Source organism: Metopolophium dirhodum, chromosome 6, assembly GCF_019925205.1.
Source record: "Metopolophium dirhodum isolate CAU chromosome 6, ASM1992520v1, whole genome shotgun sequence".
Lineage (NCBI taxonomy): Eukaryota > Metazoa > Arthropoda > Insecta > Hemiptera > Aphididae > Metopolophium > Metopolophium dirhodum.
The window spans coordinates 13200454-13217982 of record NC_083565.1 but is presented as its reverse complement, the minus strand read 5'-3'; the positions used below and the strand labels follow the sequence as shown (position 1 = coordinate 13217982).

The window sequence follows — 17529 nt, the reverse complement described above, 5'->3', positions numbered from 1 at the left end:
AAAAAAGCGTGAACATTTAATATAAGGCTCCTGATATATCGTTCTAATAGCAGTTGAAAAATATTAAAAAATACATAGGCACAATTTTTTTTTTTATAAGCATTTAAAGTTCAAATGTTGACAACATTTATCAAATTTATAATTTATTAATTATTTTGTAGTTAAAAATGTATAAAATGTTACTTTTATGGCTAAGGATTTAAAATTTTAAAACGAGGCTCCACGTAAATAGGTTATATATAAATTACTTTATTCACAATAATATCATCAAATATACTTGGTAATATCATAGGCTGACTGACCGTTTTCGCTCAGAATCGTTTTTTTTTATACAATGATATTATATCATTGAATTCAAATTTAACACCATCCATTACAGTGACCCACTAGTAACGTACTGTACAGCAGAGCGACATCCACTTATCCACCTTTTTTTTTTCGTTGGTGCCAAAATGTTTGCAGGCCATTCAAATCATTAGATAACTTTTTTTTTTGGGGGGGGGGGGGGACAAAAATTGTAGAATATTTGTATAATTTATTTAATATGTCACTTATATTAGTATGAAAATATCACAATATTGTTACTATTTTTTACGAACTATATATGTGCTGGTACTTTTAAGGTATTTATTTCATATTGTGGGGTACCAGTAGACAGTGGTATTTACTATTTACACTTGATAAATAAATGTATAGGTATAAAACACCTTTATAATAAAATGCCTAACCAAACCTAACCTAGACATTTTTTCTCCCTGAATACTCAAAATACATAACATGGCTAGATTAATAAAATCAGAAATGTATGGGTACCGTTGTTCACAATGTTTGTGTTATCATTTTTTCGATTATAATATTGTGGGACCACAATACCACATCGAACATTTTTGGAAATAAAACATATTAAAGTCGGCCCAAGTCGCAAAGGGTGTAGGTAACTCTAAAATTGTGATTTTGAGATTATTAGTGATTAAAATATTAAGAAAAAAAAACTGTATCGTATGATAAAGTTGTAACTGAAATTGTATCATTCTATTCTTTATGAGATTGATAATTAGAAATTATTGTATCTTCAATGTAATGATTTTAACAACAAGAAAAAGCCCTATCTCCATATTATCATTGTAAAAATGATGGAGATATACCATTTGCAGAACATTTGCGAATTAGGGAATTAGGCCATAAACGATTTTTTTGCTCTTTTGAAAAGTTGTCATAGGCTAGGCCAATGCAAAAAAAATTATTAATTATATATATAGTTAGTGGTAGAAACATAAGACATTTCACAAATCACAATTACGTAAATTATTACTTTCTATATTGTATAATATAATAAAATACAATTTTTTTTTAAAAACCAAATCAATTATCTTCGACTATACATTATAATATTATACTATAAACAATAGTAATTTATTATAACATTATATTTTAGTATCTCCATACAGATATTTATAATAAAGAAATATAAAATGTATCCATATAATATGGATCCGTTATAAGTAATCCGTTATTATTAGCAATAATATTATTGGTGCATTATGTGTTTCACGTGACGTTTATATCACATCTCTAGAACAAGACTGCCACAACTCAATATTTATAAATTTTAAAAATTGACTTAAAATAGTCGTCATAAGTTATGATTATTTTCGAATAGGTACCTACTGAAAAAATAGTTCTATAAAATGCAACAATGTCATATTCATTAGAATTTTTCATTGGACTAAAAAGATGCGTCAGTATTGAATTATTAAATTTGTAGCTAACTTCCAAAGCAAGAGAGCCATATCTACTTTATGGCAGTATACCTACTTATTTTAATTTACCTATTCAATTGATCACTGAAGTCAAAATTCAAGACTGTCTTATTTCGATTTGTGATGTTCTTGCGCTAAATAAAATCTAATTATTGTGTGATGTGTTAACTGTTGAGTTCAAAACAGAAATATTAAGAGTTGTGGCGGTATTGCATTTTATATTTTGTTATATTGCAGACAAATTATGAAATGCAATAGTGCCATATTTTAGTACCTATATAATATGGCTGTCCTTAAATCAATTTCTGTATGCAATACGGCCACATCTCAAAATATGGCAGTCTTGCACTCAGTTAAAAAATTGTAAAAAGCCACAAGTCTAACTTTTTGGGTTTAAGAGAGTATTTCATAATATTTGAAAAAGTCATATTGTAAAGTATCTTAGCAAGTATTTAAGTTTTTAGTTTCAAACGTTCAAATATAAGACTTCAAAACACTTTTTCTCAAAATTAAAAATTTGTGTTGTGACAGTGGTCTTGTTCTAGACTTCTAGAGAGTAGAGGTACGAATTATTGCTAAATACTAAATACTAAATAGCACTTCCACTTCCAGTGCTTTCACGAAGATGGTTCGTGCACCCCGTGGTGGTTTCAGACCTTTTTTATTATCTATGCCGTGGGCACTGATTACTGAGATAGATAAGAATATTCTTATCTATTCTGTAGTTGTTGTTAATCTTACTTTTTTTTCTATACCACTGATAAGAGACAATTCAAATTTAAAAACTTAAAACACCGAATAAATGAAAAACATTTAAACAAAAATTTTTTTTTTAATTTTAAGTAATTACATGTTTATTTAGTTACAACTTACTTAGTATTTCATTAATATACTAAGGCTAGGTCAAGTATCTGTTCTGAAATTATAATAGATAGGTAGATATCTACATCAATTATTATATTATAATTACACATTATTTTTCTATAGTAAACATTTTTATTTCCTTAGGATTTCATTTTAATTACAATGCTTCGATCTTTGAGGAATAAACGTTCATTAACTGATAAAATTGATTCTAATAAGGTTGAAATTAATGAGCAAGTCGCCAAAAAGAGAAAACATTTGACAATAAAATCTGATACTAATGAAAAAAACTTCAAATTCTAATTGGAAGCCACCAAATTGGGAAAAGACATTGGATGATATAAGAACAATGCGTAAAGATATTGTTGCACCTGTAGACAATATGGGATGTGATCAAGCTGCAGACCTAAGTGAACCACCAGAAGTATGGAACACATGATGTGTATAAGATAATATTTTACCTATCTATTTGAAACAATTATTATTAAAAGCCAAATGCCAATGGATTGTAATTAATGGAATGATATTCTTGTTGAGTTTGATGTCAAATATTTTGGTTATTCCATTCAATTTTTTTTTAATAATAATTCTTTGGTGTATGGTATAAATGTCTTAAACCAACAATTTCCATTTTTGGCTTATAGTATTATTACTTATTAAAATCAAACATTTTTATATTTTGTTGGTACAGATCACGTAAGTCAAAACTATAACTCGCTATCAGTGAAATTTGTTTTGGTTTAAACATTTTAAGTCACATTATATTGTGTACAAAACACATGCTCTAGTCAAGATTTAAAAAAATTGACATAAATAATTTTAAAATAGTCTTAATAACTTAAGTCAAGTTTAGTAATAGTTTTAAATACATGCCTTGATAGCGTAAGCCATATAAAATAAAAATCCAATTATCTTAAGTCACTTAAAAATAATGAAGAATTGATTTTTAAGTTCTACTTAATAGTTAACCTCGTAGTTAACATACTATTTGGTACATTGAATATTAAATTTAATTAATTATCAGCCCAGACATTATTTGTCAATGATTTTGAATGATTTTTCAATGTTTTATTTAATCTTCCTGAAAACTAGTCGTTTTGACTTAAGACATTTATAATATATATAGGTACACCAAAGAATTATAAACAAAGTTAGGTGGTTTTGTGTATGTAATGTAATATGTATCATGTATGTCTTATGTTCCTATAATATTATAGGTGGTTAGATATCATGTACTAATTTCATTGATGTTATCAAGTCAAACAAAAGATGAAGTTAATTTTGCAGCTATGCAACGTTTAAAACAGCATGGCTTGACTGTTGATAACATTTTGGAAATGTCGGACGATCATTTAGGAAAACTCATTTATCCTGTTGGATTTTGGAAGGTAATATTTTGAATATTTATCTCTTTATAAATTACAATTTATTAATTTCTGTGTTTGACATATATCTAAATTATGTTGAATGTTAATTTTTAATTACTATCAGACAAAAGTTCAGTACATCAAACGCACAACTCGTATATTAAAGGATACATATAATGGTGACATACCAAACACAATAAAAGACCTATGTCAGTTGCCTGGTATAGGACCTAAAATGGCTCATCTCTGTATGAGTTGCGCGTGGAATGAAGTTACTGGAATTGGTACAGTACAATTTAAGTATTATATTTAAAAATAAGTTGCATTTAACTTAACACATTTTTTATATTGCACAGGAGTCGACACTCATGTACACAGAATAAGTAATCGTTTGGGATGGGTAAAGAAAGCTACCAAGACACCAGAAAACACACGTATTGCTTTAGAATCTTGGTTACCTAAAGACCTTTGGCGTGAAGTTAATCACATGTTGGTCGGATTTGGACAGACAATATGCCGACCCATAGGTCCTCATTGTGATTCTTGTTTAAACAAAAAAACTTGTCCTTCCGCTGTATCTAACAACACAAAAATAAAAAATAAATAAATATTTTTTTTTATTATTATTTATTAATAACCTATTTTCAGTATTATTAAAATCTCATTAATATTATCCAGTTTTTGTTTATTTATTATCATGTTATGTTCATAATTTTTTGTAAAACAGCATTTATTGAGGTGTTTTTATATACTTATATTATTATACCTTTATACTTTGTAATTCATTAATTACTTTCTGCATGTTTTGATATTATTATGTTGAAGTGAGATTTTTAAAAATATATTTGTTTTTCTATTATTTATTTATGTGTTATTGTAATTTATGATTTCTATTAAAATATACTTAACATAAATAATAAATACTCAAAATAAAATAAAATAATAACCTATCCATGATTTTATAGATAAAAAAAGCTAAAACATTTGCATAATTTGTATTTATAACGGGATTCTTCTGTTGAAAATATACTATAAAATTCTTTTACAAGCATTTAAATAAGTAGTTTATAATCCATACACTATTCAGACTTCAGAGTAATTGGCTATAAGTCTGGAAGACTCCATAAACGATACCAAAACAACTAAACTGTTGTTACCTATAATAATAGCATTGGTTTTACAGCAAAAACACTTATTTATTTTTATTTATTTATGATTAATGGGAGGTATAAAGATAAAATGTATAAACTATAAAGTGGTTTAAAATAATAATTAATTAAATAATCTACTAAACTCATAATGATGTCCCACGTAATACATATCCCAGCTATAGAAGAAGATAAAATCATTGGCAGACCACACAGTGTACTCATATTTGTAGTAAAGTACCTTTGACAGGGGTGAAATGGAACTTGAGTCTAACTTGGAATATTGTGACTTTTCTTTATTGAATTTGATAGAACCATAGATAATTAATTCAAAAACCAGACATGTGTACAATAGCTTATGAATAGAGTGATGAATACATACATAGCGATTAACCAAGCATGATCATCCTTGATAATGAATTTATTCAAATTCTGATTATTGGAATTTTTTCATATTCTTGAATTTTTTTTGTACTACTTAAGGAGTGTCCTGTGGCGATGCAAACTTCTGTTTTCCATATTTATTACTGTAAATTATTTAGTAAATAATTGTTTTGAAAATTTGCATGTATCTAATTCAAAATTTGAATGATTAGTTTCTTACTTATTAAAATGTTTGTAGAAAGGATAATAGTCCTTAAAAATGGTTTTTACATAAATATAAAATGGATGTAAAACTGGATCTAGTATTTATTATACTTAAAGATTAAAAAGTTTGAACAAGTGTGAAATTGTAGGTACAATATTATATCAGTACATTATATACAAATCGTAGATAATAATAATAATGGTTTTAAGCATGACTAAAATATATATTATTGAGTCATGGTTTTAAGTGAGTACTCATTTTTTTTTTATATAAAAAAAATATTGGTTCTCATTGCACTGCAGTGGCATAGTCAGTGCCCAGTGGCGGATCCATAGGGGGGGGGGGACAAAGGGGGCATTTGCCACCCCCCCCTCTCTTATCGCAGTAGTTTCACTTTGTTTTACACTGTGTTTAACCAATTTTTCCCCCCTCCCCCCCCAAAAAAAAAAAAAAAATAAAGACCTGTAACCACCACTGGGAACAGTGCACTATAACACAGTATACTAAAAAAACTCTGTTTTCATGCCAATAGGCAATATTCCACTAACAATTATGGATATTTAAAATATATTTGTGGGTACTGCGTATATACGTTCTTTAATATATAATTTTGAAATTCGGAGCAATATTTTCGGAGTAATATTATCTTTTTCTTTTTCTCTTTGTTTTTCTTACTCCATGAAATTTCGGGACGAGTACCCCGATCCCTAGTTTAACATCGTAAAATTTTTTAACAAGGCATAATATTTAGTAGGTAGGTAATAATAATTTATATAGAATTTCGGTGTAATAGTACATCGGAGTAGTTGTAGTCGTGAAATTATAATATTATTATGTTCGAGCACGATATTGTATAGTGAAGAGATGACGTATGTTCGAAGCACGGACCAAGATTTAATGGACCGGGAACGAGCAGCTTATCAGTGGCCTCGAAAGTATGTTCAAGGGGCAAATGCTGGTGGTCGCGATCATAATTATTGAGAGTTTACAGCGCCATCCGTATAAAACACGGACTGAGATACAAAATGTGACGCTAAATAAAACCACTGGTAGCTGAAAACATTGAACTATGGGTGTTGACTGTTGATGATAACAGAGGAACCTTTTGCGGGCCGTCACCCGCCCACCATGTTGTTTCCAGTCCATTATATTTTAGGTTAGGTCCGTGGTTCGAAGCACGGTCTTGGAAGATAAGGTCCGACGACACCCTCCCGCCAATTTCCGCTTAATGAGACAAAAACATTTCCCAAGTTGCCGCAAAAGCGCTGCCGGCTAGACTTATTTTGAGGTTAAGAACAATATTTATATGGAATTCGGGGTTATTTTTATGGACTATAATATTATTATATTATTTTCTCCGACCATATAAACTATAGTTGGTTTATAATAATGGTCGAATGTTATTTTAAACTTGTATAATACTATATTATAGTAGCCATAACCTTAAAAAAAAGTCTGCAGGGCAGCGCTCAATTGTACAGCGGCAAAATTTCCCTCACTAAGCGGAATGCTGATAATGTATAGTTGTCCGACCTTATCTTTTTGAACCGTGCTGACTGCTGACAATTAATAATTATTAATTATATCTATTTTGCGGTGCTGACAAGTGACAAGTATTGTAAATTATAATATATTTATATAATTAAATTGTTCGCGTCTTGATTCTTGTTACATTGTTAGTAAATACCGTATGTTTTGTCTTGTCATAGAAAATTTTCTTCAAAAAAATTGTGTGGAATTGTAGACCCGGCTTTAAGTTTAAGTGTTTAACTTTCAAGTGTGACAAAAGTATTTTCAAATTTCTTTTATGTAACTATTTTCATATTTTATTTATTTTAAAACATTATACAGTTATAACTTATCTGTACCTACTTCATTACTTGGCATCCAGCTACATCAAACTAAGCAAACTACCAACTAATTGTCTTCGTATTAGGTACATATTTCATCTAAATAATTGATTAAGTAATCAAATCATGTTTTTATAAATAGTAACCAATATAACTTAAGAAGACGTCACACCCGCTTATGTTGTCTCCGTCTTACACACGTACGACATGGACAAAATGCGTTTACGCAGTCTGAGTAGAACTCGCTCAATTTTGGTTCTAGAGTAATAACCTATTATAAAATTAAATTGTGACAATAATTCTGAGGGCAAGTTGTTGTGTTTTTTCCTTTATACCCAATATAACGTTCATTATATAATTAAGTAATAGCTAACATTTCAACATTTTTAAAATACCTTTAACTTTTCAAAATTTAAATTTATTAATAAAAACTCAACATCTTGCCCTCCAAAATATTGTTACATTTTAATTTTGTAATAGGTGTTTTTATTCTAACACCAAAATTGAGCAAGTTTTGCTCGGACTGCATAAACGCGTTTTGTCTTTACGTGCGTGTGTAAGACAGAGAGCTAAATTGAAGCTTTTGGAGATAAGCCACCAAATATTTGCATAGCTCTGTTAAATATAATATATTTGATAGGTAAGAATACCTAGTCGCAAATAATGTTTTCTTCAATTAGATATATAATTGGCTAAGAATGAGTATGAAGAATAGTATAAATTAGTTATTATGAAAATACATTTTAAAATTATATCAAATTATTTTATTCTTCATAGAGATTGCATATTTTAGATACAAATAGATATAATTATAAATGATTTATTTGTATAATAATATATATCATAAAACGATTAACAAAGTATTACCAGTTTTTATGATTGTAATAATTATTTATAAGTTTAACCAATCAATTACATTTTTTTGTTCACTAGGTTAACCAAAAATTGGTTATCAATATTAACCATGAACAAATGTGATATATGTAACAAAGATTTTACTCTCAAAAAAAATTTAAATAGACACATGAGGAATATACATAACACAATTACAGCTCCTATTTCAAATAACTGCAACACCACCACTAAGAAAGCCATACACAAATGTCCTAAGTGTCAATCACTATTTGTTGAAAGAAGTTCACTTAGACGACATGAAAGGGTAAAACATAAAATGAACATCACGGCCTCTTTAAGGACCATAAAGTGAGTAAACTAAAGGTATACTTTGTTTTTAGGGTTCCGTGCGTTAAAACGGGACCCTATTACTAAGCATAGGCGCAACTAGGGTTAAAATTCTCGGGGGCTAACAAAACTATTTATTAAAAAAACCTATTGGAGGCTTATGTCTAAATCAATATGGGATATTTTTGGAGGGCTAAATCTTTGTGAGGGGGGCTAAGCCCCCTAGCCCCCCCCCTAGTTGCGCCAATGTTACTTAGGCTCTACTGTCCGTCCATCTGTCACTTCATGAACCATAAAAGTTAGAAAGTTGAAATTTTCAGATTATGTATTTCTGTTGCCGCTATAACAGCAAATACTAAAAATCTTAGAATATAATATAAGTAGTGTTGCCAACATGTTTATAGCTGATGATGGTACGGAAGTCTCCGTGCATAAGTCCGACTCGCACTTGGCCAGTTTTTTATATTATTTAATGCCAGTCATCAATGTAATATTATGTTGTTTGAATTATTCTTTCTGAAAGTAAATCATCTGATCATTGTTACTTATTTCTTTATTTATAAATTTGTACATAATAATCAACCATTTTAGGTTATTCAGGTACCTACAACTAAAGTCTAACAATTAATAATTTATTTTTATTTTCAGATCTATTAAATTCATAACATTTCAGCCCAGCAATTTAGACGATTATCCATTGTTAAAGGTATTATTAATTTTTAAATAATTTGAAAGAAACTCGGTTAATTTGTTACATATTATAAACACTGTTATTTAAGAGGACATACCCCTGTATGTAGTAATAACCCATTACTTGTTTTAGCTTTAAGAAGATGTCATCACAGTATTTGTTTTTTTCCTCTGACCCATGTGCAACATGACAAATTTAAATATCAATATAAATTATAAACCTATAAAATTCCCTAGATATTCTTTCCCTTAAATTTGATAATTGGTAAATAATGGTGTGTTTTATTTATCAAAATTTAAACTTTTAAGACAGACCTTTAAAGTATAAACTAAGTACAAACTAGTAAAAATTAAGTTATTTATCTATAATTAGTAAAATTTAAAACATTTTTGGGGTTACAGACTTAATTTATGAGTATAATAGGATTAAAATAAATTAATAGTTTTGAATATTGTCTATTATAGTCAGTTTATTTCTAAAATTATTAATTAAACCTAAAATGAACTATATAAATCAAAAGCATGCATACAACATTAAAATAATCAACCATAGGATATCAGATATAGACATTTTGGATTAATGTATGTAATTAATATAATTATTCAATTTTCAAACAAAATCATACAAACCCAAGCTTAGTTTGGTTTGATTTGAAAATTTAACATTTCTTGACATCACTTAAAATATCAAACATAATATTAGATTAATGGGATATCATTATTATTTATTATTTTAGAAATTAGTACCTGACGATTATGTTTACAAAGTGAGTTGCATACAATATTTGGAAAATGACGGATTGAAATCAACATTTGAAATTGCTGATTGCACTAACGATATATTTTTGGGTTGGTTATCAGAATTGGAACAAAAATCTAAGGTTACCTACAGAGTTAAATCGTACACTAAGTCACCGAGCCAAAAAATTATATTTAATGTAAATATTCAACAACTTAAAATTATTTAATATTTATTTTTTACATCTAAAAATGTTTTTAGAAAGTTTATAGATGCATTCATAATACATATCCCCATAAGTATAAAAAAGCTCATCCAAAACACACAGGATGTATGGCCACATTAACTGTAAGAATAAAAACATGTAGTGAAGCTTTGTAAGTGTTAATTTATAAATAAATACAACTATAGTGTTTAATTAAATTTTGTAATAAATTTTAGGTCTGTTAAAAATACAATGGCTGATAATAATGTGATATTGATTCATCTTAAAGCAATCGTGACACTCTATCATAATCATAACCATATGCTTGAAGAAACAATGAAACTATGTTTTATTGAAAAAGAGACACAAGGAGAAATACAATGTAATGAAACTTCTATGGAGATTTATACAACAGAAAATCAATTAAATATAACACATTTCGACAATTTTACCAGTACACAGCAAAACAGTAATTCTAGTATTTCACAAGTATCTTCCAAAAATAATAAAATCATTGATAATACAACAGAAATGGTTACAAAGTTTGTAGTTGAAGATAATAAAAAAAATGAGCCAAATGAAAATGATAATTTTGGATATCCTGAAGAATATGATAAATACATTTTGGTTGAAAATATAGATACACCAAATGTATTATATGATAATAATAAGAATGAATTAAATCAATTAATGTCTGATTATGATACAGTTAATGAAAGAATTTTGAAACAATTTGGATCAAACCCAAGTTATTTCAAGTCGGCGATCAAACATTATACATTAGCAATGAAAGATAGTTTGACTTCCAAAGAATCGTTATTGAATGCATTGCATTCATTTGGAGAACAATTTAAAGAAAAACACAAATGATTTAAAAATATTCATATTGTTTTAAAAAATTATAACATTGTGGACTGGTAAGTTTTTACCCATTTTTAAAACTTATAAACTTATAATATTTGGTGAATTAAACTTTAAAAAAATAAGTTTGTACCAATTTAATGTGTTAACAACAACTAATTTAAAACATTTAAATATTTTTTTGGTTGTTACAATATTTTTATATTATTTCAATAATCATTTAAGTAATCAGTATCTTTAGATCAACCAAATCTTTACACATAAATTGTAATTAAGAATTAATAGATTTTAAAATTAAATATAATATCTGAATAATTATCACTCATTTAATAATATATAATCAAGATTCAGGGTTTATATGTTTAAAACATTTTTTTTAAATGAATAAAACATAGGTATGTTTGAAACAGTGTAAAATCAAAGTGAATATTGTGTTTTTTTCAGTTTATTATTAATAATAAATAATACTAGATATACTTCAGGAAAAATAGTTTTAAACCATATCTATTACCATCCTTCATTTTAATAAAAAACTTTATTGTATAAATAACCAAATTTAAAATGTTTTTATTTAATAGTTAATATAATCATAATATAATGTTCACATAAAACATCCATTCAAATACTTTTAAGATTTGGAATAAGTAACTGCTTAAAATTCAAATAATTTATTTTATTTAAAACAACGTTTTAAACGACTTGAAACAGTTAAAAACAAAAAAATCCGTTTGAAAAATACACCAACTTTGTATATAATAAAGATTTATAAATCATTCCTTTAATTCAAGCTTAGAAAATTTCACCAATTTGAAAGACCTAGATCAAAGTATTTTCAATAATTTGTTAGTTACATTTGTTTTATAACATAAATACATATAAATATAATACTTATTATAATTTATATAATTATATATTAATTATTATTATGATTTAGCATACTCTTTAATGACATACTTATTACAAACATTTAATTTTTTTTTAAAAGGTGGTACACATTTATGGAACAATTGTACTGTACAAAAATTGATCACAAATTAACAATCATGTGTGCTGTTCAGGATGTTTTGATTTAACAACTGTGAGTATTTGTTATTTTATATACTTCAGTTATTGCACGTTTAGATGGTTGTTTGATGATTGTATTCAAAAAAAGAATTTATATAATTCGTAATTTTCCAACGAAACACGTGTGTGCAAGTTACTCGTATGATAAAATAATACTAATGACCTAAATCGGAATCTAGACGCCAGCAGCTGACCGTTGAACGTTCGCCGTTTTCAATTTTTCAAATAATTATTTTGATCATCGTTTTTGGCGCGAAAAGTTACGGTGGAAAATAAAAACGCGGCAACATCATGTTGGCAACGGTGCGCGGACGCCGTCCAATCTCCGTGTCCGTTATTCTCGCCAATCGCGTGGCCTGTTAGATGCCCTGTCGGCCAATCGGCGGCCTCGTTACTGTCACCCGTCCGCCAGTGCAGTGTTCAATGACGTCGGCCTTTCCACCACAAACAAACCGTCGCCATTGTGTAATCGCTACTGCAGTTCATTGTCGTGTCGTGGTCCGTCTCCGCTCTTTCACGTCCATCGTTCAACAGCCGTTCGTTTTTGTCTTTTGATTTCGCCCAGACCACCGCTCACGCGTAGTAAGTACCTTCCCGTATTTCAAAACTCCACGCGAGCCGTTCCGTCAGCTCTCTAGCTTTTGCCATTACACGACGTCCGTGTGGCCTCTTCGGACCGCCACCAGCTCGGCCGAGTTTTCGATTTATATTCTCATAAATCCGGCCAGGCATTTGGCGTGACGTTTCGACGTAACGCTCATCTCTTTCCTAACCCAACCCCCGGCTCCTACCTGGAGTGTTTGCGTTTTTTTTTGTGTTAGAATGCAGGTAGTTTTGATTTTCGATGTGTTTCAGTTGAATCATGGCTCGTACTAAGCAGACCGCTCGTAAATCCACCGGAGGAAAGGCTCCCCGTAAACAGTTGGCCACCAAAGCTGCCCGGAAAAGTGCACCATCCACTGGTGGAGTAAAGAAACCTCATCGTTATCGTCCCGGTACCGTGGCTCTTCGTGAGATCCGTCGTTACCAAAAGTCCACCGAGTTGCTGATCCGCAAGTTACCATTCCAACGTTTGGTCAGAGAAATTGCCCAGGATTTCAAGACCGACTTGCGTTTCCAGAGTGCAGCTATCGGAGCTTTGCAGGTATTATTGGTGTTTTATGAGCCTCGTTTATATTATAATTAGCTTAAATAATCTAGGTATATTGCTAATTTGTTTCAACGGAGTGTTCCATTTTGGTTTGAATTCAATGATTTCATATTGTTTTCAATTAGTATTTTTGTTGTATGACAATTTCAGATTGATAATTTTGTTATTGAGCTATATAATTATTAATTACTAACCTTTCACTTTCTAATGTCCAAATTGTATTTATTTCAGGAGGCCAGTGAAGCATACTTGGTTGGTTTGTTTGAAGACACCAATTTATGCGCTATCCACGCCAAACGTGTCACCATTATGCCCAAAGACATTCAGTTGGCTAGACGTATCCGTGGTGAAAGAGCCTAAAATATCCATCACATTCCTCTCAACTGTATTTTTTTTTCGTTTGACAATTTTCCTGGGTTATCTTTTTACATATACATTTTTTTTTTTTTTTCAAAAAAGAAATAATAACTAGCTATACTATCAATGTGTGTGTGTGTGTGTAATATTAATTTGTAGGAAACCTTATTTTTTTTATACATATTTAATTATAAGTAAGTGTTCATTTAAGGAAACAATTTTTTTGAACAACAGTAGCAACATTTTATATTACATACAATAAATGTTATTATTTTAAGTCGTTCATAAAACTTTTTTTTCATAACTTCATAATATAATTATTACATTTTGAATAAATAGGCAACTAAGTAAATTATATGTAATAATTCATTTATCGTACAATTGAAACAATATTAAGTTATGCTACTTTATGTTTTATTTATTGTAAGAAATAATTCTGTTGCTTAAGAATTTAGTTTTCAAAATATAAGACATTTTTTTTTTTTTTTTGTGTTTGCTATTGTTTTGCTATCCATACATACATAAATGCACGTAATATTCATTTCTTTAAATAAATGTCATGAATTAATACATATAATCTGAAGTATATAGTATATATTATTCCTTAAATCTTCCATATTATATTGGTTTCTGCTTTTCTAGGCAGAGTAAACAACGCAAATACGGGCATTTATATACATATAAACCATATTCTTCACCAAGGTTCCACTAGTTCATACAGTTTATTTTGCATTATCTGCAAGTAGATCACACAGACGATGTAGACCACATAGGTACTATATTAGCACCAAAATATCTAAATAGTTAATAATCTATTTTGTTTAAAAGAATTAAGAAAATCCATATTTTTTCGTATTCAATTATGAACCGTATCTAAGGCTAAAAAATTATATAGGCTACAGCTTAATTATAAATATAATATAGGTATATATTTTATGCCCGTACGAAATTGAGTCATATAGAACCACCCCAGGATTGGAAATAGTTAATCTGGAAGCAGCGCCGAATTCAGACATCGTGCCAACGAGATTTTAAATTTCTATCGAAACTTTTAGGTATATAAAAATAACGACTTTGACAATAATACGAACCGTTGTACTTATGAAGATCAAAATACTAATGAATTTTAATCAAATAATTTAAAATCTGATTCAGTTTTTAGCAAAAGACCCCTATGTAAGCGGTCGGAGGAAGGGAATGTGCAGTGATCGTTGTCCGGTCACTCGTATCACCATCAGACTTTCAAAAATGTTTAATTTCTTAATACATATTATATTTGATAATTTTCCTTGTGGACATTAAATTATTAAATTAGATAATTGAATCAGATATCTAACAGTTTTAATTTGCCTAAAAAAATCATTTATGATATTAAGAGGACGTGATACCCGCATGTGTTGTCTCGGTCTTATAAGTGCGTAACATAGTAAATTGTACGCTCAGCAGAACGAACACGTGTAGTTCCGTTAGTTAAAAATTAGAGTAAATTGATCTCTTATAAAATCTAAAGGTTAGATTATTATCTAGACAACCTCATGGGATTTTTATTGTATTTTACATTTAAAGCGAGTTATGAGTATTTTAAAATTGTAAATTGTTTGTAGATCTTAAAATACTCAGAACTCGCTTTAAAATTAAAATATAATAAACGGCCCATGAGATTGGCTAGATAATAATCTTACCTTTAGATTTTATAAGAGGTCAATTTTGAATTTACACTAATTTTTAATTAGCTATACGTGTTTTGCTGAGCGTAAAATTTGCTATGTTATGCACTTGTAAGACGGAGACAATACATGCGGGTATCACGTTATCTTAATATGCGAATATGTGATGTGTATCATGTAGGAATGGATCGCCAGACCCTAGACCGTGTACTAATTAGTAATTTGTGGAAAATACCATTATTGGACATAGATCAATAATCATAAGTGATAACATTGTAATTTGTAACATGCACGGACTTAGTCCGTGGTAATATGTTAAATTTAAATATTATTTTGTCGACAGACGGTTTACGTTTATATATATTATAATCAGTGTAGCAACAACCACAGGGGCAGCCGGGGCAATGCCCCTGTAGAGGGCCGCTAATCGTTGGCTCAAGGGGCCCCGGATCTATTTTAAATTTTAAATAAAATGGTCACTAATCACTGTGTGGTGGGCCTTCACATTATATTTTTAGGCTTTTTGAAAAAAAATCACCATCATTATTCATTTTTGTATAGGTAACCTATAAAAAAATATTATATACATAGGCATTAGACCTCAGGGCCCCATGCATTGACTTTGTCCGGGGCCCCAAGAATCCTAATTGCGGCACTGATTATAACATATATTGACGTATCATGACGATGGCATATATAGCATAACAATATTGTGACAAAACACGAAAAACCCCGTCTATTCTAAAAATAATATTTTATAGGCCAACAAACAACAGTGTATTTAACCTCGTCAGATATATGTCGTACGAAAATGTAATCAATTATAACTAATCGTATTTGTATAATAAAGCCAAACATAATGTATATTATTTGAGTATGAGTATATAAGAGGTTATTTAATATTTATTGGCAAACTTGCATTCCATTTTCCAGGTTAGAGTACTTTCTAAGCCCCCTTGGTAAGTCTCTGATCACCATTTACATTAAAAAAAAATTAGGTAGTTAGGTACCTACATATGTAATTAATTACAACGTTACGTATAACCGATTAGTTTAAACAACGAAATTATTTTAACAAGGAGAAAATATTAGTGAGCTATTTTCTTTCTTTCGACTAATAATTCTTAACTTTTGTTGTCAAAACGACACCACATTGAACTTTTTAACAGGTGAACAATAACAAACAATTTGGTGTGGGCAGCTGGCCACCCTGCCATTACGCCACGCCAAGCCTCCAACCGAGAGACAGCTGCACAGGACCTCAAATTTTGCGACCGAAGCCGGTTGGCATTGGCATAGAAAGCCACTATACTTACATATTTATATTTTAACACATAGGTATATAATGGTATTATCGTATTTATTAAGGGGGTCGGAGCCGGTGCGTTTTTTGAAACAAAAACTCTCACGCCCTGTAGAATAGTCGGATTCGTTAATTTTTTTTATTTAAAAGTAGAGAACATTTTCTAGGTCGGATCAAAGTTCGATTTTGAAAATTATAATTATAGAAACTGTAATATGCATTTGAATAATGCACAATATTTGTTCTTTTTCAAACGTATTTTTCTACTACTATTAGTAAAATAAAAATTCAAGCTTTGATCCAACCTGCAAAAACTTCTCATCTTTTAGATAAAAAAAAAATCACCAAAATCCGACATGTCAACGAGGCGTGAGGCCGTGAGAGTTTTTCCTGTAAAAGCATTTTTGTTCATCAAAATAGTGCTTTGGTAATAGTCACCGAAGTCAATCACTGACTTTTGCATGCACAATATCTTTATCTGCGCCTTTAATTATAAGCATTTATAGCTCACTCACACTAATATCGATTTACATACTCACACACATGCACGTTCCGCGCGAGGCCGATACAACATGTAAATTGAATTGCCTAAATTGTACTCCTTAATAAATAACCGGCACAGACACGGTATTGAACAATAATTCTATGGAAATGTATTTTTGTATTTCCAATAATATGGTTTATTGAGTGGTTTGAGATGAAATACACATATAATATTGATAATAAATCAAT

The 17529-nt window shown here is 29.5% G+C and overlaps 3 protein-coding genes and 1 long non-coding RNA gene across 5 annotated transcripts; 3 read left to right on the top strand and 1 right to left on the bottom strand.

The window, feature by feature from the left end:
* The first annotated feature begins 2510 nt into the window (after nt 1-2510).
* LOC132947119 (endonuclease III-like protein 1) lies at nt 2511-4850 on the top strand. The gene is given in 6 exon segments (XM_061017316.1): nt 2511-2695; nt 2769-2909; nt 2911-3048; nt 3842-4012; nt 4116-4275; nt 4348-4850. Coding segments are annotated over 5 exon segments (843 nt in total). The 5' UTR covers nt 2511-2695; nt 2769-2786; the 3' UTR covers nt 4599-4850.
* LOC132947121 (uncharacterized) lies at nt 4435-6025 on the bottom strand. Its single transcript, XR_009664832.1, has 3 exons — nt 5744-6025; nt 5522-5666; nt 4435-4569 (listed from the first exon to the last, which is right to left on the bottom strand). It is a non-coding gene; the product is annotated as an uncharacterized LOC132947121 (long non-coding RNA).
* A 1227-nt stretch (nt 6026-7252) lies between these two features.
* On the top strand, nt 7253-12639 carry LOC132946549 (uncharacterized). 2 transcript variants are annotated; one of them, XR_009664737.1, is made up of 8 exons: nt 7253-7664; nt 8512-8781; nt 9409-9466; nt 10188-10388; nt 10451-10566; nt 10631-11311; nt 12241-12333; nt 12500-12639. XR_009664737.1 is itself a non-coding variant. In XM_061016599.1 (7 exons), exons 2-6 carry the CDS (start codon nt 8543-8545, stop codon nt 11262-11264), a joined length of 1248 nt encoding a protein of 415 aa, XP_060872582.1. In that variant the 5' UTR covers nt 7253-7664; nt 8512-8542; the 3' UTR covers nt 11265-11311; nt 12241-12601. The 2 variants fall into 2 exon arrangements, 1 of the variants encoding a protein (XP_060872582.1); XM_061016599.1 differs by having other exon boundaries at nt 12241-12601.
* Nucleotides 12640-12749: 110 nt separating this feature from the next.
* On the top strand, nt 12750-13916 carry LOC132946550 (histone H3.3A). Its single transcript, XM_061016600.1, has 3 exons — nt 12750-12902; nt 13176-13464; nt 13702-13916. Exons 2-3 carry the CDS (start codon nt 13183-13185, stop codon nt 13828-13830), a joined length of 411 nt encoding a protein of 136 aa, XP_060872583.1. The 5' UTR covers nt 12750-12902; nt 13176-13182; the 3' UTR covers nt 13831-13916.
* The last annotated feature ends 3613 nt before the right edge of the window (nt 13917-17529 follow it).